At 41.2% G+C, this 23,160-nt stretch overlaps 3 protein-coding genes across 5 annotated transcripts; 1 reads left to right on the top strand and 2 right to left on the bottom strand.

Annotated features, from left to right (window-relative positions):
• Nucleotides 1-102: 102 nt before the first annotated feature.
• On the bottom strand, nt 103-6,727 carry afmid (arylformamidase). 3 transcript variants are annotated; one of them, XM_019889356.1, is made up of 11 exons: nt 6,627-6,727; nt 5,813-5,903; nt 4,755-4,859; nt 4,638-4,686; nt 3,705-3,790; nt 2,471-2,543; nt 2,288-2,385; nt 2,130-2,208; nt 1,406-1,448; nt 998-1,102; nt 103-821 (listed from the first exon to the last, which is right to left on the bottom strand). In XM_019889356.1, exons 1-11 carry the CDS (start codon nt 6,654-6,656, stop codon nt 792-794), a joined length of 789 nt encoding a protein of 262 aa, XP_019744915.1. In that variant the 5' UTR covers nt 6,657-6,727; the 3' UTR covers nt 103-791. The 3 variants fall into 3 exon arrangements, with proteins under 3 accessions (XP_019744915.1, XP_019744913.1, XP_019744914.1); XM_019889354.1 differs by having other exon boundaries at nt 1,313-1,448; nt 6,627-6,726; XM_019889355.1 differs by lacking the exon at nt 6,627-6,727 and adding an exon at nt 4,948-5,088 and having other exon boundaries at nt 1,313-1,448; nt 5,813-6,072.
• Nucleotides 6,728-8,084: 1,357 nt separating this feature from the next.
• Nucleotides 8,085-12,919, top strand: tk1 (thymidine kinase 1, soluble). Its single transcript, XM_019889214.1, has 7 exons — nt 8,085-8,278; nt 8,434-8,465; nt 9,575-9,688; nt 9,972-10,065; nt 11,097-11,186; nt 11,398-11,517; nt 11,593-12,919. The coding sequence occupies exons 1-7, from the start codon at nt 8,213-8,215 to the stop codon at nt 11,770-11,772; spliced, it is 696 nt and encodes a 231-aa protein (XP_019744773.1). The 5' UTR covers nt 8,085-8,212; the 3' UTR covers nt 11,773-12,919.
• Nucleotides 12,920-13,401: 482 nt separating this feature from the next.
• syngr2b (synaptogyrin 2b) lies at nt 13,402-23,121 on the bottom strand. Its single transcript, XM_019889212.1, has 4 exons — nt 22,816-23,121; nt 16,334-16,571; nt 14,585-14,721; nt 13,402-14,295 (listed from the first exon to the last, which is right to left on the bottom strand). Exons 1-4 carry the CDS (start codon nt 22,924-22,926, stop codon nt 14,053-14,055), a joined length of 729 nt encoding a protein of 242 aa, XP_019744771.1. The 5' UTR covers nt 22,927-23,121; the 3' UTR covers nt 13,402-14,052.
• Between the last annotated feature and the right edge of the window lie 39 nt (nt 23,122-23,160).

The raw sequence follows: 23,160 nt of genomic DNA on the forward strand, positions 1-23,160 counted from the left end.
ATTGCAATTAAATTACAAATATTTAAAACCTACATCTCGAATAAAAGTGAACCAGTTAAACATACAAAAAAAAAAAAACAACACAGACACATCCATTTTGTGATATGTATTTTTTTTTTTATTTCAACAATACAAATGTCACTAGTTAAGGTGCAATTAAAGTGGTGAATGATCGTGTGCATCTATTCATTACTTTATTTAGGCCGTACTTCAATTTAAAATATAGACATCTTTTATCGAATCTTTACATTTAATAACCATACAGTATGCAGTTTTCAATTTCACATTTAAGTTAACAACAACAGACCTATCAGCTCTGCAGAGGTGACATTTAAGTGATATTCCCATTGTGTTTTGTTGTTGAATTTCAGACAAACCAACGATGACAGATTATAATGGCACCATACTGCTACACTGAAGTGATAACCCGAAGTGTCCCAGTCTGTGTTCCTGATATCGAACAAAGCATGGTTGCATACGAACAATTTCAAAACCACAGGCATTTTAGGCCCGTGTTGAGCTCTCCAGTGCTGTTACAAACTATCAACTGCATTCCGAGCACAAGAAAAATTGACAAAAATGCCAGAGCATATAGCGAGCCATAAATCCATGTATTTGCGCAGGCTTACAATATTTTTAAACATTTTCAACACTCAAACAACAGTAACTTTCACTGAACATTGATATACAACTTTAACCTGATGATGGGATTCAATTATCATCATAGCACATTTCCAAATCAGTGCATGATAAGTCTCTTCAGAGGGATGTCAATCGGTGACACATCCACCTCAGCGTTTCCCCATCATCTTCAACAGGAGCTGCAGGAGTAACAGTCATACCTTCAAAGACGCTATTTGTACTGAATTTCAAGCACTTTTCTCTTTGGGTATTATTTGTCAACTAAAAGTAGATCTTAGGTAGTTGCTCTAAAATTGGGGAATTTATGATTCTGAACCCTCATGGTTAGTACACTTGTAACAGTTTAATTTACTACCTTTGTCAGGTGATAATCTTCATCAACCAGCTGTTCTATGATACTGAAGTGGTCGGTGTTCGACACATCCTCCAAGGTCACATTCAGCCCGGTTGCCTTCAGAGTCTTTAAAAGACAACATTAAAAAGTACTTGTCACAGAGAAGTAAAGAAATATGTGAAATTGTCAATTTATGATTGTCATTATAGTATCCTTAAATACAATACTGATAACCTGGCGGGAAATAAAAAAGCCAGTTTATGAACGGGAATCATTTGGGGAACAGGCATGATAACACCAAAAGCAGACAGAAACAATGAATTACGGAACACAGACATTGTAGTAATCCTCTGACTGCTTGCGAAACTCCGGCGAGTCGTTCTCAGCGATGGCCACAACAATTTGGCAGCTGGAGGAGGAGAGTTTGACCTGAGGGATCAGCTTGCTGGGGCTGTTTCTTATGGCCACCTCCCTGCCGTCAGTTAAAAAAATAAATACATAAATAATCTCTCACTGGAATGGTGGTGGTGATGATTCTAAATTAGGAGAAGATTCTATGCTATCCTTTCCTTTTGAAGACTGCAAAAAGTGATTATCAAAGCTGCTGCATAAAAATACATTGATTATATTGCATATCTATTCATAAAAAGAATAGTGAAAATAGTATTTATCAATTTTCTATTATCTGCAGTTGCTGAAGGCAGACTACAGCCTGGACTGTTCACTTGTCAATCGCAGTTTACAGTAGAGACTGACAACCATTCAGTTAGCCAACCCCCAGACCGTAAGTGGCCATTGTATCCATCCATTTTCTATTGCGCTTGACTTCGCTCAGGTCATGAGTGAGTTGCACCCATGATGGTCTCTCTCAAACTGAGTGAACTCCTCCTGTAGTCAAGTCATCAATAAACACTAGTGATCCCGTGCCAAAAGCACATTAACAGCCATGCGTTCCGTTACAGTACCTCCACCGTGTTTGACACAAGGTGTGGTATGATAACAAATAAAAACATTGCATTCATGTCAAATATACAAATCGAAACAAACCAAAATGAATGATTATCCAAACAAAAGAGCGCTCACAATTATGTTTTGAGAGCAGGGCAAGAGAGGCCCATGTGACAGATTGGAAGGCGGCCATCTACATACTTACTCTGTCATCTTCAAAGGCTCGTTGACATAAGTAGACAAGATGGGCAACAGGTCATAGATACCACTGACAAGAAAAGCACCTCAGGAAAAATAAAGACATTGTGAACATTTTTCTCATTCTTCTTTATAACAGGCACAAGAGCTCAAGACGCTGTTCACCTTTGATTTCAGGCATGATGCTATATTGCGACCAGTCCGTGGAAAGAACCATTGCAGCCAGGTGAGCACCGGCAGAGTGGCCACACAGGTACAAACCGCTATTAAGAGACACATCATGTGACTAAGAAGTGTCACATGGTGGTTTTGAAGTTAACCGAGACCAACGGTGAACGTGAGGACTACCTGATATGAGAATACTGTTGGACGACAGACACAACACTCCTGCGCACCTGAGAAACCATCAGGTCCATATTACCTAAAGAGAAAAAGACATTTTCACACATAATTGTGCCTTTCAGAAGATGAATTTACACTGCCACATCTAAGTGGCCATGTCTGATTTAAAGCCTATACCCGAGTGAGTGTATTTCCTCGTACAATTCAAGTGACTCACAGCCGATTTAGCTGTTTACATTCACAGGACACGTGAAACAACCTGCATGCAGGCGCTGACGCCCAAATTGCATGTAAATAAGGCCACAAGCGTCAAGAGGGGGGCAGTGACAACTCAGATAATTCATAAATACTACATGTTATATTCTGTTTCATTAGCCCGAGCTTACACTTTTCACCACCGATTTTATACCTCTGCATTAACCAGCAGCTGGAAATTTCTTTGACGATCAATACACTTCAAGTATACCATGTTTGAACGACATCTAAGTGTCTATGCTTTTGCTAGTGTTCAAACTCACAGTAGGAGTTTTTTAAAAAAAGTTGTTTATTTGTGCTGTTTGCAAAGATGTGTGTGTGTGTGTGTGTGTGTGTGTGTGTGTGTGTGTGTGTGTGTGTGTGTGCATCATCAATCAGTGTATTTCAATGAAGTCAATGTAACATTGACAGTAGGGCTGGTCTAGTGCTCTGGCATACAGAGCAGCTACCCGGTGGGCTTTTGGGGCCGATGCAGTGATATTTAATGATTATTTTCCTCCATTTACCCCTATATGCTTCTAGCTCCATGTAGAAGCAAAGCAAAACTCCAACACAGACACAGGCAATGGCACAGGTATAATCTCCATCCAACAAACCCACAACATGTAGATACAGTTTGCTTCCTTATAAACACAATGTGGCGTGGCACATCCAAACGACACACTTTCCGTATTGGTCATATGATTTGTTAAAGCGATACATGCACCAATACGGGGTTTCACACTTGCGCACTCAGCACAGTGCTGACGCACCAGTGTTGTTCGTTCCGTCACGGAATTACAGCGTATTTCAATTGGCAGATATCCAACACCCATGAGATTTTCATCCACATTTGTAAAAGGAAAGAAGATAGCCAAGTGCATGGGTGTTTTTGTATTTATGGGGCAATGATGCATATCTGAAGCGTGCCACTTGGGAGCAGGAATTGTGTCACTTGAACCACTGTAGTGTACAGACATGGACAACCATCGGTAATGGGCTTTACCTCTGGGGGCGATGTCGTAGCCAACTGCCACCACGACTACACCTTTATCCATGAGCGGGACTGCCATGAATCCTGACTCCTCCTTACTGTCGAAGAATAATGCATCAGCATGAAAAAAAGTGAACAACTACTTCAAAAACGATCCATCGATTTTTATGTAGCAATTGATCTCATGGGGCACGTATAGACAAAACAACCATTTATGCTCCCATTAATAGCTCTGAACAATTTCGAGTCTAAAGGTAACCTTCAGTTAACTAACATGCATGTTTTTAAAATCTGGGAAGAAGCCAAAGTATCTGCATTAGATTTATTATAGTTTGCGAAAAATAAAGTAATAATTAAAGCTAAAATTGAAAGAACATTTTCACTAGCAAAATAAAATAACGATAATGCTTAAAAAATTAAAACGAACTGCAATTAAATCTCATGTTAATAAATCTAACTAGAATTATAGCGAGAATGTCCTTTTTTTTTCATCTTTTGTCAATTATTGTCATTCATGATCTTTGAGGTTCATTTTAACTGTATTGATTTAGATATTGCTGTATGTCTGTAGAGAAGAAGGAAGGTCAAACAGTCATTTGAGAATTGTATTATTGTTTTATTATCTGACACTGTGACTTTTTTTCTATTTTCTAAAACTAATATTAAAACTAATAAAAATTAAAATGAAGCCTTTTTAAAAATAAAAACTTACACATCTGCTCTAAAACTAAGTAAAACTAACCTATAAAACAAAAACTGTAATGAAAAATTATAAACTATAACCCTGGCCTGCATAAATCTGACACAAGAACAGAGACAACATGCATACGGAAATGAGATTCGAGCCCGAGACCTCTCAACTGCGAGGCAGACTTGCAGCCTGGAAAACAAATAAACAACAACAAAAAAAAAAAAAAACAGATTGTGATGAGCGAACTATCAAACCTGAGAAACTGCCAGTATCCTCCATGAAGGTAAATAACAAGAGGTACATCTGAAAAACGGGAGAGCATCATCAGAACTCAGTGAACACTACGTTAGCGAGTTGTGACAGCTGCATACCAAGAGAGCTGGTGGTGGGTATGTAGGCATCAAGTTTTTCGCCTTCACCTTCTCCATAGGGCACATTGAGTAGAGTTTGAGCCAGACTGCGTGCATGGTCTGTACCTGCATCTCAAAAAACACAATGTCAATATCCCATTATGCATTTCAATGATTTAAATTATTGAGCATTTAATCCATGGTATTATCATACCTGTAGTTATTAAAACAGTGAGTCCCAACCACCGTGCCATTCCAACTACTGGTAATTGGTTTGAAAATTATTTATCCACAAATAACAGAACGCCCTCTGCACACCCATTGGGTAGGAAAATATTCCAACAGACGTTTCTTGCTGCTATCAGAGAAATATGTCAGTTGTTTGGGGCTTAACAAGTACACAGCCATTCCAATTTACAAACACATTCGTGTTCTTAGGAAGAACATCTTCTTTGGAAGACTGTACTTGGCGAGTTCACAAGACCATACTCTTGAAAATAGGCTACAGACACACGGGAACAGGCAGAAAGGCACAGAGGTGGATGTTGATTGATGGATAACACACAAACACATTAATTTTCCCACTCAGCTCCTTTTAAGAGAAAACAGAAAGTTGTGCAAAAAAATCCTGAAACAGTGTACGGTTGGATATGTGCATTGAAAAGTATATAGGTCATATTGGGATAACCTAGAAATTAACAGTGTAGGTATATGCAGTGCATGCACTTAAGGTTCACAATGAAATTTCACTTGAAAGTCCAAACACGCAAAGAAGTTGCGATTAGTCGTAGTGTACTTTCAACAGGAGTATATGTCAGACGACAAACACCTGCCAACGCTGCAAGGCAGGAGTCCCTAATTGATCAGAACACACCTTCACTCGCGAATATGGTGTGTTTTATGACGATTATTGCCTACAAATCCTCAAGACAAGCACAATATTTCCCACGGTTTTAAAATGAGTTTTTTTGCCCGTTTCTTCCATGGCTCGATGGTGTGAACGGGGCTTCTGTGTACAGTAGCTATCTACATTATACAATCGACATTAAATTTCAGTTTTAAAAGGAAAAGCGACCGACCTTCCTTTAAAGCCTTGACGTGGGCCTTGATCACGTCGTCTGCCGCCATCCTGTGAGACCATCGGCTGGGTGAATACTGCCTCTCGAGCTCCTGGTTACGCGGACGAGCAGTGATTCATTCAGTACGCAGATGAGCCGAACCAAGCCGCACAGGACGTCCGCCATCATTGAGCGGAGTAATACGGTAAACAAGGAAAACAGCGCCCTCCTCTGATTTGGTGTGACCATCCGCCATGTTTGTCAGCTACAGTATGTATGTCAGTGTAAATGCAAGTCTTAATGGTTGTTCCTCTATGTCACCTGTATCAAATTCAAGGCCCGGGGACCAGATCCGGCCCGCCACGTCATTTTATGTGGCCCCTCGAAAGCAAATCATGTGTGTCAACTTGCATGATCCTTGCTAAAATGTGCACCGAAATGTCAAATTGTCATGGGTAATAAATAATAAATGAGATTTTGCAATCATTTTGTGATATTGTTTACACTCACTTGAACTCTAATTGAACAAACTATTATAGTTATATAAATTATATAAATCCAATCATTTGCTGTGTACAAATAATCATGCGACGAGACGATTAAAAATGTTTGTCGTTTCGACGGCCCTCCGAGGGAAGATGTAACTCCGAAGTGGCCCAAGACAGAAATGAATTTGACACCCCTGCTCTATGTGTTCCCTGCGTTTGGCTGGCAACCAGTTCAGAGTGTACACCGCCTCCTGCCCGAAAACAGCTGGGATAGGCCCGCCACCCTCGTGAGGATATACAGATTAGAATATTGCTGGCCAAGTACAATAACACAACTGCATTCTTACATCTTTCTTCATTGCAGTCCAGGATATCATTTTCTATGTCTTGAAGAACCCTTCTTGAAACTCTCTTAATAGATGACCAAGGTAACTGTGAACAGCAGTGGGGAGAACTATTTTGGACTTTGACCCTTGACTCCCCCTGACAGACAGTTTGAAGCCTAATGTTTACTCTTGAAGTTCAGAATACTGTTTTTCATAATCTGGGGGAGTGGGTGTTAGTAAACCAATTGTAATATTCATTCATTCATTTTCCGAACCGCTTTATCCTCACTAGGGTCGCGGGGGGTGATGGAGCCTATCCCAGCTGTCTTCGGGCAGGAGGCGGGGGACACCTTGAATCGGTTGCCAGCCAATCGCAGGGAACACAGAGACCAACAAACATCCACGCACACACTCATACCTAGGGACAATTTAGAGTGTTCAATCAGTCTGCCATGCATTTTTTTGGAATGTGGGAGGAAACCGGAGTACCCGGAGAAAACCCACGCAGGCCCGGGGAGCAAACTCCACACAGGGAGGCCAGAGCTGGAATTGAACCAGATACCTCTGCACTGTGAAGCCGATGTGCTCACCACTGGACTACCAGGTAATTTCCAACTCTTTGTTTATTTTCACCCTCAACAGATGACGACACTATGTAAAAAAGAAAATATAGATAGAGGTCGAGGGGATCAAGTTAACTCGAGTGGCAGACTGCTAATCATTCAAAATGCACGCTAAATGTTATCTAGCTTTTGAAAAAAAGAGGAGTAAAATATTCTCAATCCATGGCTTTATTTAAGAGAATTCCTGGATGTTGTCAGATTCAAGAATCATTCATGGCAAATTGTTGGTGACAACAGATGTAAATTCGCTGTTAACTATCTCTAATCCAAATTCTTATTGGAAATTCCTTGAAATAAATATAAATGTCTTGTGCCACCAGCGTCTGGCGCAACAAACAATAAATTAATAACAAAGATTTATTTCCAAGTCTGTACTTTTTATTTTGCATGAAGTAAAGGAGTTGAAAGAAAGTTCAATGTGAATACAGTACTGTACCTTGTAGGCGTTGTGTAGAGTGCAACTGTAGGTGCGTTCGGAAATTTGTTCAGACACCGTATTTTGCAAGTTTGTGTATGTTCGGAGGTAGAGCGCAGCACTCCCATCCCATTCATTTCCGAACGCAACATATTATAAACCAATCAGCAGCTCATTCTTGAACTGTTTTCGACTATACTGCCTCACGCACGAGGTCCCGGCACTCATTTATTTGAAGACACGATAAAAGAACGGTTTGAACGACGTTAAGAGTGAAGCCGTGCAGGCTGGGAGGGAGATATTTTCGATTTTACCCTGTGCATGGTTTGAGTAAAGTTAAAACGGAAAAAAATGATAGTGGCCTCATTGGCTAAAAAGAATCATGTGACATTCAGAACCACTGCTATTGGTCTTTATCATTTCCGGTATAGAACTGGCCGGGCGGATATACTCAGATATACTCAGAGGCGCGCGCTCGTTTAATTTATTGTTTGAGAGCAGCTACTACGTGTACCTGGGTTACATCTGCACTTCACTTTTTTCAGTTTTTTTGTTTGCTCCCAGAAAAAATGGACTGTGTGGATTTTCCTAAAGTTTTTCCGAATTCTCCGAGGAAAGCCCAGGGGCAAATACAGGTTTGTCATTGCTGCAATGGCTTTGTTTTCATCGAAATGAACCGAAGTATTTTATGTACTGTATTCCTTTTTACATATTTTTTTCCAGCAATACATTTGCACGTAAATTCCGTAACATCATTGCTAACTGTCTCCCCGCTAATGTTTTTCTACAGGTCATCTTTGGACCGATGTTTTCGGGCAAAAGGTAATATTTTGCAATACTGTATGTTTCGTTAGAGTTACTACCTCATTTCATAAATGTGTGTACGTCTTTCAAATTGTGGCAACAACCTAGTCCCGCCAATTCACGCATTGTGCACGTCACTCAACTCCTTTCACTCCCGCTCTCTTTCACTCAAATGTGCTCTGCTAATCGCTCGCAAACTTTTTACACAAAGTACCATCTCCAAAAATACCATACCGCCATAATGAGGAACATGAGTGTTACATTCTAAATGTTCCTTATAAACGAGGCCGGGGCTTTATTCCTAAAGCATTCACAATGAATATCGTACATTATTGTAAAACACCGTGACATTATGCTAAATTTTAACATTAACAACGTGCTTGAAAGAACAAAAGGAAAACAATCAACTTAATGATTCAATTACATCGTATTGTGCATAAAATACGAATGACTGTGTTTCAATAAATGTTTAAAAAGAAAGAGTTCCTAAAAGATAAAATACAGATGTATTTTACTAGGCTTAAAAAGTAAAAATATGTACTCTATGAGATGAAAAAAAAACTCCGACTATATGCACAGCAATAAGCGATCTTCTAATACATGAGTGTAAAAATCAAGGCCAGATCTGGCCCTCAACACCATTTTCTTGTGGCCCGCGAAGGCAAATCATGTGCATCGATATGTTTCTTGCAAATTGTCTTCACTTCTAAATCGGAACACTGAGAAAATAAAATGCAAGTATTTTTTTTTGTTACCAATCCCTCTTTAAAATTAAAAATAGTTGATCATACAATTTACTTCCTATTTCAGTACTAGTTATTCATCAATGTGTGCATATGTACATATGTCGGGCGATCAAACACTTGTGTTCACAGTCATAATGGGCTTCCAAGGAAAAGCATAACTACGATGTGGCCAGCGACAAAAAATTACTTTAATCTGTTTTAATATGTTTGATTGTATTGCATGTTTTAATTTGTATTTTTAATACAGTAATTGATTCGACTTCCGCTAGTGGCACTTTGAGAATCACTGGGCTAAGCATGTGGACATGCATCATGTGTTACAATGGATTTTATTCTGTGAAATTTGCATCAATTTACTAATCTGTTGTTTGTTTTTTACAGCACCGAATTGATGCGAAGGGTGCGGCGTTTCCAAATAGCCCAGTACAGCTGCTTGCTGATCAAATATGCCAAAGATACACGTTACTCTGACTTAGGCGTGGCCACGCATGATAAGTAAGCAACCTGCTATTTTTTAATGTGTTTTACCTTGCAAAACAGTTGCCTCTATACAAGTCTCTAGGCAGTGTTTGTATTTGCAGCGTTAGCTTTTACTGTCCTGTATTGCGCTATTTTTTTTGCCATTTTCATCGATGACAACCGGACCAAACTGACATCGAATGGCCTTTTGTCTATTTTATCGCGGAACATATTTTAACTTGACAATTGCACGCATTTGGCAGGATTGAGGGGAGTTTAAATCATGCAAAGAATTTATTTGACCTTTTACTTCCCTTAGAAACACAATGGAGGCAGTACCTGCAAACTGTTTGCGAGATGTGCACTCGTTGGCACTCCGAAGCAGTGTCATTGGAATTGATGAAGGACAGTTTGTAAGTTTACATTTCTTTTCCTGAAATTTTGTGAGGGAGGGGGTTAGCAATAGTAGTTAGTAAATGATGTAAAAAAAGAAAAAAACTATTAAAAATGTTTTTAAAAAAGGATTATTTTAATTGCAGTGTTATGTTTGTAGTAGGGGAGGGTGTGATCACGTGGGAGCGCTGCCTGCCAGAGCTGAATTCTTGACCAGTGGTGGAAGAGAATCTTTGTGTCTGGGGAGCTGTGTTGAAATTATCCGAGCACCCTGTACACAATTCGAACAAAAGTATGGAATGCCCGTTTTTATTTATTTAGTTACTTATGTATGGGGTCCGGTCTGCCAAGGACGATTCTGTTATGATTCGAAAAATCCTTATGTGTGTACCCTGTCTTAGTTGCAGTGACACTGCACAATAGAGCCAAATACAGGGCAATTTGGGAAGAAAACTTGATGAAGTCTGCAAAAGACCTGAGACTGGGATGAGGGTTTACCGTCCAACATGACAATGATGCATGAAAAGGTTCCAAACTAATCATGTCCATGTGTTAGAATGGCCGAGTCACAGTCCAGACCTCAATCCAATTGAGAACCCGTGGAAAGATCTGAAAATTGTTGTTCTCAAACGCTCTCCGGCTAGCCTTACTGGGTCTGAGCTGTTTTGCACGGAAGAATCAGCAAAAATTTCAGGTTCCACGTGTGCAAAACTGATAGAGACATGCCCCAAAAGAGTTGCAACTGTAATCGCAGCAGAAGGTCGTCGTACAAAGTACTGTATTAACTCAAAGGGTCAAATGTTTGCATACCCGACTTTTCACATTTATTTTTTATCTTTTTCTTAAAAAAAGGGGGGGGGGCAGCGGCGAATACACAAGCCAATGTTATTGGACTATAATTGGTTGCAAAAAGTTGAGTGCAATATTCTTGGAACAAACACAGCTTAACACCATTTGTAGATGGACTGGCGTGTGGCTATGGACTCCCACTTTACCAATCAACTGTTTGTTTGTTTTTTTGTTTTTTGTTTTTTTGTTTTTGTCGCTGCAGTTCCCAGACACAGTGGAGTTTTGTGAGGAGATGGCCAATTTGGGCAAGACCGTTATTGTTGCTGCCTTGGATGGGACCTTCCAGAGAAGGGTGAGGTCTTCTCTCCCCCCACCCCCTGGCAAATGCACGTTGTCTGTCTAGTCCAGCAGGAATGTGTTTTGACGCATTAAACTGTCAAGATGGAGGCAAACATTTTGCAATGTCCTCGGTGTTCCTCACAATGAAATCTCTGTTCTCTCTCGAGATTATACCTACAGTACATTCAATCAAATGTCACCGACTCTCTCATGCATTTTTGTAGCCATTTGGAAACATCCTGAACCTTGTCCCTCTGGCGGAAAGCGTGGTGAAGCTGCACGCCGTCTGCATGCAGTGTTACAAAGAAGCGGCCTACACCAAGAGGATTGGAGCGGAGAAAGAGGTCAGCATACACCCAAGGAAATAAATTAGCAAGGTTTATTTTGTATTCCCCCGTCACGTTTCCTGTGTTACACAGGTGGAAGTGATCGGCGGAGCTGACAAGTACCAGGCAGTCTGTCGAAAGTGTTACGGACATCTGATGGTGACCAAAGAGAACCGACCTCCCCTCAGGGATGAGACTCCTCAAAACGCACTTCATGGAAAAGTTGTGGACTCTGGAATTCCCAGGAAGCTTTTCTCTTCCCTCCACCTCTGAAAACTCAAACACAAGCGTCAAGTTTTGAAATGTAACTGTTGTATGTTTAAAGCAAAGTCTCGTTGCGTTGCACGCAGTTACAATTGAATGAATTACAATTGTGGTCAAGTCCCCTCCTAAATGGTGACATGGGAAAATTATTTGGGTTCCATTCATGTAATAGTTGTGCTTTTTACTGATTATGTATTTTTATACATTATCAATGTAACCAAAACAAGCACTTAAATATTTGCATGTTTCAGCAGGTTTTATTTTAATAAGTTATTGTGTAAAAGTATTGATATTAGTGCAGTATTTTTCATGGTTTTTATTTTCAACAACTTGGTTACTTTTATCTTCCCTTTTGAACGTATATCTAAGGTTGCGTGTTAATTTTGGGTATATTTCTGTAAAGTGTAATCTGCCAGTTAAGGTTTTTTCTTTTTTTTTTTCCAAAAGCAACTCTGCCTTTTTGTTGGTATAAGGGACAGTAAGAACACATACAGAAATTTCTTTAAGCTGGCAGTCCTTGGGGTGAAATTGATTTAAGCAGCAGTTTATTAAGAGACCGGGCATTGGTTTAAAATGAATGTGGGGATATGATTTGACTGAAAGTGATGTTCATTGTTTATGAATTACATAAAATGTGACAATACATATTGTGGCGACATATTTCTGTGCAGCTTTCACATCACCGTGTTCCCTACAGTTCCTTTGAGGCTTTCAGAATTGCATGGTGGATCGGATCTTTATAGCCCGTGTCCGCCAATTTAAAGTATCAGAATAAAATGTGCTTAAATTACTCTAACTTCCATGGCAAGCAATTGAATGATTTGTGACCTGAACTGGAGAAAATCACCTCAAAATACACACTTCAGTGGTTAGACAGAGGGTGAATAACTGCTCCGATTACAAGTGACTGCAATGAAGTAGATGTACTGTTCATTTTTATTTGTGCCTTGGCCAACTATTTACTTGAAGCCACTAGTTAGGGGTGTGTGGAGGTCTGTCTCTCTTTTCAAACACGATTTGACAAAAACGTTCCTATCCAAATTCATTCATACATTTTCTCGATATGAACTTTGTCAGCAGGGACGGGAATCATTCAACTGTATAGTGTCAGTTATCGAAGTGTTTAAAATTTGTGATGTATTCTGTCTATACACAAGCTTACGGTAGATGTCCGTTTTCTGCTTTTCTCGGGACCCAAAGGGGCAAATCATTCGTGCTTTCATGTTTGTTATTGAGGTAACCCATAACAGTATCAATGAGAGTTAACTCCCAAGTTAATCATTCAGTGAAACGTAGATCCAAGTCGGGATGTTGCCATAACACGAGTGTATCAGCAAGAGGTACAAATTGAAGAGTATGCACTTTTTATCATTCAATCCTGAGAAGCCTCCATGACAGTATGACCATGTCAAGTGTACAGCAGTTAGACTTACTGTCAAAATAAGTTTGCAAGAAGAATAGGCATATGTACTTGGCTCCAAAAGAAGCACTTCTCTTGTTAATTAGTCACTGTTCAGTGGGTGCGCCAGTATCTGTACTCCCACCCACCTTCACTATCATAATTTAAACCACAAGTTTAAAGGGCACCTGAATGAAACGTCACACAACTAGGTCTTTTTGCACAGATGTTTTTTTTTTGTTTGATTTTTTTTTTTTTTTGCAAACGGTGAAAGATTTAAAAAAAAGACCCTAAAACTGTCTCATAGATGTTTGATGATATGACTAATTAAACTGCACCATCTCAACACAAAACAATGAACAGAAGAAACATTTTGCACTGAAATTGCCATAGCTACTTTTACTCCACGTGATACCTTGCGAGTTGTTTGCAGCTAATTATGACAATTCAATTCGTGGGAGATGAAAAGAAGTGGCAACAGTTTGACCGAGAAATCTGTACAAATGTAAGAAAAACACAGTGTTGATCTCATCAACTGTGATTGGCAGTTTCAGTTACTCTAAAATCCTGGGTGCATTCCATTTGCCTATCAGCCTGCTTGAGGTAAGTGTTGTCTCATAGCACAGAGGTCGGCTGATCCAAAGATCACATCTAATGTCAGCGTGCAGTCCGATGTGAAGATCTGATCACAGAGCAGAGAGCCTCGACCGCTGGCGGTAATAATCCGCCCTGTCCCTCTTCTATTCACTTGCATGCAGTTCTTTAACTTTTCGGGTTTGACAATTAGCGAAGTGCTAAATCCAATGAGAGGCCATATCATCAATGGGGACATGTCTCAGACACGCTGGATCTGCTCCTGACTAACTGTGGCCATACTGGCGCCCTCTGTGTCAGTAATTAGGCGGCTGATAGCCGGGCGTCGGCTGCAAGTTTGGGGTAAAGGCGGGCTGCTGGCTCAAGTCAGGATAGGCGCTATAGGTGGTGGGGGCGTATGGCGTGGGGTTGTAGGAGGCGGGGGCATAGGTCGGAGGGTAAGGCGTGTGTTCATCGGTAGGCTGCTCGGTATAGGTCGGAACGGCGATGTCATCACCACCGCTACGGAAACGACTGAAGGCGAAGTAGGTCAGAATTCCCTGCAGAATAAAACAAAATGAGAGATTGGGGTCAATATGAGCCTGAGCGGGTTATAATTTGTTCTCAACTTATTTCAACACTCTGAATTGGTTAATCATGTTTAAAAAAAACACAATGATCATTAACATTGAGTGTGAAAAAAGAAAAGTGTTGGGGGTGTGACCATATTTGGATATACTGTAGTGGCTCTCTGCCTGACAGCGACGACAAACGAAAACTACTAACACGGGGTTTCTTGTTTGTGGCTGCTGAGTTTTGGGGTGGAAAAAACAATGTTGCCTTGCTCACCCAGGTAGCGATGGAGAAGAATGAAAAGGCCACTGTTGCACGCGCAGCATCCTGGGGGATTGCGCTGACGTCGTGAGTGCGACCCCATTGGCTGGCTAACAAACAGAAGCACACAAACCACAGAAAAGTCCATGTCCCTAAGGAGAAGAACACACAGATGCAGTCACTCACTGCACGAGAAGATCCAACTACTGATTTGTAAAGACTTCAAAAAAAATCAAGTTTGTTTCAAATGAGTCATGTACTGTCCAGAATCAATACTTATTTAATAACATGACCAAAAAAAAAAAAAAGAATTCAAATACATTGTATTTACAAGAGATGCTGCTCATATTCAGGAGATGCAGATTGCTACAGATGTGATTTGCTGGTCAAAGTTGGCCGCAATATGTTTTGCTCTGACCAAGCAATCAGAGGATGGAAAAATTGTATTGATGGCCAGCTTGCTGGCCCTGTGAGGATGAATTTGAAATCAGATTCTTCAAGCATGTGTCAAACTCGAGGGTTGATTGTTGATTATGCCGTTCTTTTGGCCCTCTCACCAGTGAGGAAAAAAAAAAAGAAGTTTTGAACAAATTTAAGTTGATGTCATAACAGATTGACGTAGTCATGTGGCTTTCTTAACCGGACAAAATAAAAGGATTTATGTTTGTTGTAACAATAGCTCAGCAAGCAAAGATTTTATTTTAAACCCATGAAAACGAATACATTATACAATATTTGTACCTTGAATTTTTACGCATTTTAGGTTATTTAACATTCAGCAGTAGTTGATTTTACAATATATTTGGCTACATTTAGTGACATTCATACAGCCTGAGAGTGGCATGTGGCCCTTTGAGGGCAGGCATTACGCTGATGTGGTCATTGGTTACAAATGAGTTTGACACCCTTGCTTTAAATAAACAGTCATGTTTCTTAAAAAAAAAAAATTGTCGCGGGAGCAAATAGAGGCTGACAAAAAAAAAAAAAAAAATCTGTCATTGACGTACAGACAACGGAAGCAATTCTGCCAAGAGAAACGTTACAGAATGAAAAGGACAGACTCACAAATTGTATCCACCACTGGTAAAAACAGTGGAAGATGCATTCCATGATGCAATTATCGTAAATGGCCACAAGGTTCACAGTTGCACTTCTTTGTTTCCGTAAAGAATGGCTAACAAACACCGTCATGTCCAGCTGATGAATTGAAAGAGAATCTGTGAGGTCATCCTCGCCCTCCATCGTGCTCATTCAGCACCATCTGCTGCTGATAGCAACAATGAATAATACGGGTTTGTAATGCAAGGATAACAGTGACTGGTTTGTCTCGCGTAATGGAACACTAAGGCTCTCTGTATGGGACGTGGTGTCAAGGAAGTAGCAGGCCGGTCGGTAAATCGGCCAAAAGAAATGCTAATTATTGGTTTCCAGCATCTCTCAATGCTGTCACAACTTTTGTATCAAGGCAAAAAGTGGATAACGCCGATATACAGTATAATATTTTTAGTCGTGAGTCTGGATTGGTACTTCAGAACATTAAAAAATATATATATTGCACAATCTGAGACAAACATATCTGAGGGTTTTAACTTCTTGTGTGTCACAGTCTGATGACAAGTGTTCACAGCAAGAACATAGTTGAGGCAAATGCAGTTCAATCAGTATGCACACATTTTTTTCTATATTCATGACAGTGAGCAACCAATTTGAAATCAAATCAACTGCAAAAAAAAAAAAAAGCCATGATAGATGTGACGCTCTCACCTGAGAATCCCAGGTCTGCCATGACAGCGTATTTTCTTTGCTGTGCGTTGCTCACAAAAGGCATGTAAACATCCAAAAGCAGAAAGCCCACACAGGCCAGGAAAGCAATCACGCCGATGCCGACGGCGTAATGACATGCCGAGTCATTTTGGTTGAAGATGCACTTTGGCTCAGCGCTGTAGACCGGGTTAATGTAGCCCTCTGTTGTGATGCAGGCGAAGACCACAATGGCAAAGAGCTGCAGCGAGACAAGGAAACGAGACAAGTTAGAAAATACATTGAAGGAAGTGGCATAAAGATTGATTCTCCACAACCAAACGAGACAAACCTGCCTTAGTTACTACACGGTGCTCGTTTGGAATGTTGACCCAGTGACTACGTTCAATTTCCGTTTGACATTTAACTAAATGTATGACCATATTGGTAAGTCAAACTTTGAAGGGAGCAAAACAAAAATGCACATCGATGCTACAGTTCACATATAATTCATCCATCCATCCATCCATCCATTTTTCGATCCGCTTATCCTCACGAGGGCCGTGGGGGGTGCTGGAGCCTATCCCAGCCGTCTTCGGGCAATAGGCGGCGGACACCCTGAACTGGTTGCCAGCCAATCGCAGGGCCCACGAGAGACGAACAACCATCTGCGCACACACTCACACCTAGGGACAATTTGGAGTGTTTAATCAGCCTGCCATGCATGTTTTTGGAATGTGGGAGGAAACCGGCGTACCCAGAGAAAACCCACACAGGCCCGGGGAGAACATGCAAACTCCACACAGGGAGGCTGGAACTGGAATTGAACCCCGTACCTCTGCACTGTGAGGTTGACACGCTAACCACTGGACCACCAGGCTGCCCTGATATATAATTTAAAGGGAAATATTCTGGATAATTTTGATGATGCCGAAAAGATTGTTGGCAGCAGATAGCACGTTGGTGGTGCATTCATCTTTTTATTTTGACATTGTCTAACTACAGTCCACCGAATTTCATGAGAGGGCCTCGTGCACGGGGCCGTGTGACCGCAGTAAGGCACAGCATAGCACCTAAACCACTCGGCTATTAACTTTCTGTTGAACTGGTTCCTGGGGCCATCCCGTGGTTGGTTGTCATCCACATTCGCAAATCACCTCATCATGTGACCTAGTTCTGAATCTTGCTGCCAGCCTTGTGACTCCAGTGACACCAGCAGTTCCCTCATAATGCTCATAATGAGTTCTGGGAGGAGGACAGAGAGGGGTTTTGGGCTGGTGGGGAGGAGGAGACAAAAGAGTCAAACAATGAGCAGTGGGGTGGGAATACTGTAGGTGGAATGTTAAAAAAAAAAAAAGACTATTCCAGACTATTGAATTGAAACTAATTGCATGTTGAATGACAATTTTTTCACTATTGCGATCAACCATTCAAGAAGTCGAGTGGTACCTTGACTTATGAGTGCCCCAAGTTATGAGTTTTGAGTCATCCACAGGCTCAGTCTATTTTTTTTTTTTTACTTTGTGTTGTGAGCCAAAATTTGTGCATGCGATACCCAACCACACGAGTGACTTGAGGTGAGCTCTGCTGTCTGCTTACGGGATCTGCGTGTCATTGCTGGTCACAATAGCAAGATAGAAGCTGAAAGGAGGGGCAAAAAACTCAAATCCTTTGAGGTATCTCCATGACAACCACCAAAAATTGGGCACCAATGCAAGGCACTTTGTTCACCTCATGACTGCGGTCTTGTCTTCTATCCTTCCATTTTCGACACGGCTTGCCCTCCATAGACTCAACGACAACTACAGCCTATCCCTGCTGACTTGAACGGGAGGTAAGGTACACTCTAAATGGGTCACTAGTCAATCACTGGTGTCCACCAGCGCGTTCAAGGATTGCCGGCAAACAGGCACCGACCACCTTATGGCCACAGCTCCGGTCAGCCAGCCGCCTCAACAATGGAGGTGCAGAACATGATCCACTCTGGGAGTTGAAACTCCTTTTGACATGGGATTTGGACAGACATTGCCAACAGGACTTCACAATACGTTTGGGCCTTCCAGGTCAGACCGGCATCTTCCCCGACCGTCATAGCCAGCTGCTGACAGCTCTGCCAACTTCTGGAAAGCCCCAGACAACTTTTCTTCTAGGATCACTGGGACGCGAACACTCCTCCACCATGATCAGGGAGGTGGATTGTCATCATTTGATATGAACTTTTGCAGCTCTACCCAGAGGACAAATTAATTCAAAACTGTATGACACAAATAAACGAAATAGAGTCTGTATGGAAAAATGTATATGTATTTGAAAAGAAAAAAAACTAAGTACCTAGATTGAAAAAACATGAACTCCACCCATCCACCCATTTTCTGAAATGCTTTATCCTCACAAGGGTCGTGGGTGGGGGTGGGGCGCTGGAGCCCATCCCAGCAGTCTTCGGGCAGTAGGTGGGGGACACCCTGAACCGGTTGCCAGGCAATCGCAGGGCACACATAGACAAACAACCATCCGCGCTCACACTCACACCTAAAGACAATTTTGAGTGTTCAATCAGCCTGCCATGCATGTTTTTGGAATGTGGGAGGAAACAGGAGTACCCGGAGAAAACCTACGCAGGCTCCGGGGAGAACATGCAAACTCCACACAAGAAGGCCGGAGCTAGGATCGGACCCACTACCTCTGCACTGTGAGGCCGACACGCTAACCACTGGACCACTGGGCCGCCCAAACATGAACTCAATCACATTATTTACAGTCAGAATGATAAACGGAGATGAGTACAAGACATTATACATGCAGTAATTACAGCTTTGTAAATTGAGTGCATTTTTCCCCCCATTATTTTGATAAAACTCAGGCTGTTAGGCAGCTAGCTCCGTGGTGCTTTTCAAGATATGAGAATTTTGGGTCAAATGGAAAATAAACTTCTCTTTGTAACTCTATTTACACTGAGATAGAATCTTTTTTCCCCCTCCTTAATTGCACGATTACTGTAAATTTCAGTATTCAAGTCTTGGTCAATGAAACAAACAGATATGGCGACATTGTGGGAAGCCTACACATCCCCACAAGTGCATTGTGGGATGTGTAGGCTGAGCAAACAATTCTCCTACTGCCAGTAGAAGAATGAATTTGGTAACTCACTGAAAGTAAAAAGAAAATTAGCACTAATAATGGAATCCAACTGGTAGATTTTGTGAAAACTTGCAGGTGAAAGGTCTCCTTGTGTGTGTGTGTGTGTGTGTGTGTGTGTGTGTGTATATGTGTGTGCGTGTGCGTCTGCATGTGCATGTGTGAGAAAGAGATGAGACATAAACTGGAAGGGAGGTTTAGCCAGGCAGAGATATCATCTTACCTGCAAGAAATCTCCTGTTTACAAGTGACACACACACACACACACACACACACACACACACACACACTACTGAAGGTATCCCCATGCACACAAACACACATGCACACATGTATACCCGCAGCTCCAAGCACATTCTGTCCTCACCCACCATGGGTAACATTTTTAACTTGGTGTCACAAGTCTGTGAAATTCACTTCAGAGAGCAAGCCGAGGACAGATGGCGTTGGAATGAAAGTTCTCGGAATAGTTCAAACATTAATCCTACAACCTGCTTCCTCACATCAGTCAGGGTAAAGACAGCATGCATTATTTTGCTTGCCAGGTTGTGGTTAATTTGGGACTTTCTATAATAGGACGCAGACCACAGACTTAAAAAAAAAAAAAAAAAAGTTCAAACAACTGATCAGCAGTGTGACACTCCCAGAACCTTTCCAGGTGTGCCGGGGGAAATCATGTAATTTCACTTATTAGCACCAAATGAACTAAAGTGTGTATCCACCAGTTGGCCTGTTTTCCTACAACAGAATTAGTGGTGGCTTCCTGTCAATACCAGCTTTGTGTTCAACTAAACAGGCCCAGATTTCCGACAGAGTCAGAAAACTTTTTTGATTCAGATTCAGAGGACTTTATTGATCCTGGTGCGAGCAATTAATTTGCAGCTTCCTGGTTCAAATGTGCATTCAGCTTCAACGACACAAATGGCGCACCTGTCAGGCCACTTGTAAGAAATAAAAAAATTAAAATAAGAATATTGACATAAAGCAATACAACACAAGTGTGCTTTCATCAGGGGCGCAAGGGAATGCCAGTCGGGGGTCATCAGGACAAATTCCTTGGCAAGAACATATTCATTTGGGTTGATCACCTTTTTGACTTTTTTTTTTTTAAGCCACCTTTATTTCCCCCAATGAGAGCCCAAGTGTCTCTCTGCTTGAGTCCAATTATCTGGAGCACACTTTAACAATGCTGTTTTAGCAGGTTTCGTCTTTGACTGACAAACCACTGATAAAAACAAAACAAAAAGGCTAAAAAAAAAGAATAATCACAAGTGGCATAATTTAGAGTAAAATAAGTGAGTAAATTGAGATGAGATCATCATTTCATCAGTATGTATAATTTTTGGTGACATTTGTGTTCGGTGGTGTGCCATGAGATTTTTCTCCTGTAAAATATGTGAGGGAAGCAAACAAGTAAGAATACTTCGTTACTGTACCTTTTTCAGGTCTTAGTAATTTATTTCGAATTTCTTTTACATGACAGCTTTTTACTCTTACTCCCACATTTGGCAACAGATCTGAACTTTCTACTCCTTACTTTGTCAAAATAGGCTCATTACCATTTTCAACTGCTGCAGAGGAAAGAAAAGAAAGAGACAACACAACAGCAACAGAGTATGATATTCCCCATCCACTAAATTAATTAAAGGAGAAGCCAACCCCAAAATTTTCTTCACAACATGTTCGATGCAATGTCACTAGCCTAAACACAGCATTCTGATTAATATCGTGTTTGTGGATTATGAGTTAAGCAACAAAATCCACTGTTTTTAGCCATCCTAGGAGGTGGCCATTTTGCCTCATGCCGTCGACTGAAAATTACATCACAGTTGCTCAGGGCCCAGATAACAACCAATCACAGCTCACCTGAGCAGCAAGATTAATCAGAATGTCGTGTTTAGGTGAGTGGGGCTGCATAGAACATAACAAAACGTAAAGAAAATTTGGAGCTTACTTCCCCTTTAAGAGAACTGTTTGATTTGGTCAGTTACAGTCAAACCTCGGTTTTTGAACGTGTCTGTTATTATATATATATATATATATATATATATATACATGTATACACATATATGTATATGTATGTATGTGGTTAACTTGTGATTGTTAGGACCTCCAACTGCGTGTAACGTTCATTGTGAGCAGACGTGTTTGTTGTGATTTACGCAAATCTGACTGATTTTTTTGTTGTTGTTGTTATTTCTGCATCGTGTATTAGCGCCTAATCATGGGCTAATAAAATAGTTTCGGATTTCGAACAAATCGCTTTTCGAACAGCCTTCTGGAACGGATTATGGTCGAAAACCGAGGTTTGACTGTACAAGAATGATTTGTGGCTAATATGATGTGTCTTGTAAAAACCACAAGCTTTTGATGCTGAAAAATCTATTGTTGAGTAATGCTAGGATTTTCACAGCCTCAAACCAAAAACTGAGAGTCAGAAGGACATTTTGGAGTTTTTCCGGAGTCACAGCGTTACTACCGTCATCTCAGTTGTTTCGTGTAAAGTGGTAGTCTCAACTACTTTAGATTAGTCTTTTCCTCATATTGGCCTTCCAACAATATCAAAAGTCTTTCAGTCTTTGCTGTGATGTAATACAACCAACAACCTATAGATGAGATCTATCAAAATTGGAAACAGAAACTTTGCAATCATGAGTTGCATGGACAAAGGGGTGGGGTGTGGGGGGGGTGTTGTTGTCAAAATGTGAGTAGGTGTGAGATGATCACATCCAAGGGTCTTTTCCAAATCTTTCCAAAGTTTTCTGATGGTCAGGTAGCTTTAGTTGTACATTTTCAATTGTTACCTTTTGCAAAGTTTGTATTTTTCATTATCCAATCTATGTGAACACGCTTTAATGGCAGAAAAGTCGTGCCAATATTATTTGGGTTTTTACTAGTACATCTCAGAGTCCATCATTTTTAGTTGTTATTTAAAGTGCAGCAATTGAATCAATCTTTTTTTCACGCACGTATCTGCACTTCTACTTTTAATTGCAAAGTGAGTACCTGTACAACACTTGAGCATAACATAATTAAGAATTACATAATGATCCAACTGAAACAGTTGACAGCACACGCAATGGCTCCCTAATCATTGTTAGCCAACTTTGTTTCATTTAAAAGCAAACCCTTTTTGTGCTTAGGGTGCATGTGCTGTCTGTTACCCGACAGCTGCATTTGCAACTTGACGCCTCTTAGGACGCTTTCTTGCGCTTGATTCCGAGCTAAGCTAAGTCGTAAAAAAAAAACACCCTGGCAGCTCCACGGGCGGGCGGACGGCTGCACCTGTTCGGCTACTATTCTCCTCCTCCTTTTGTCAACCTCTGGACCTTGCATACCATTTCCCCCCCACATCCAAGTACTGTACTCACCCAGCTCAGTAGCCGCACAATGGTTTGCGGTTGCCGGGCAAACTTTATAACGTCCACGCTTCCTCCGGGGAGCGAAACCCCGTACGCACTAGTGGCTCCGGTGTCCTCCATATCTGTCCCCTTTGACAAGCAACTCCCTCTTTCAGTCGCGAGTTAAGGCGGTGGGAGACTCGTCCGGAGTCTTGAGTGCTACAAGCAAATACCGCCTCCTGCATTCCACCGCGCTGCCTGATTTGACACCGTCAAGAGGAGTTGAGCTGCAGTCACACGGGGTGGAGATTTGTCCACACCGGTGCCCGAGGGCAGGAAGCGCGTGACGTCTTGCGCCTCTACTGTCCACTATAT

This window comes from Hippocampus comes, unplaced genomic scaffold (genome assembly GCF_001891065.2).
Source record: "Hippocampus comes isolate QL1 unplaced genomic scaffold, H_comes_QL1_v1.1 scaffold86, whole genome shotgun sequence".
Classification (NCBI taxonomy): Eukaryota; Metazoa; Chordata; class Actinopteri; order Syngnathiformes; family Syngnathidae; genus Hippocampus; species Hippocampus comes.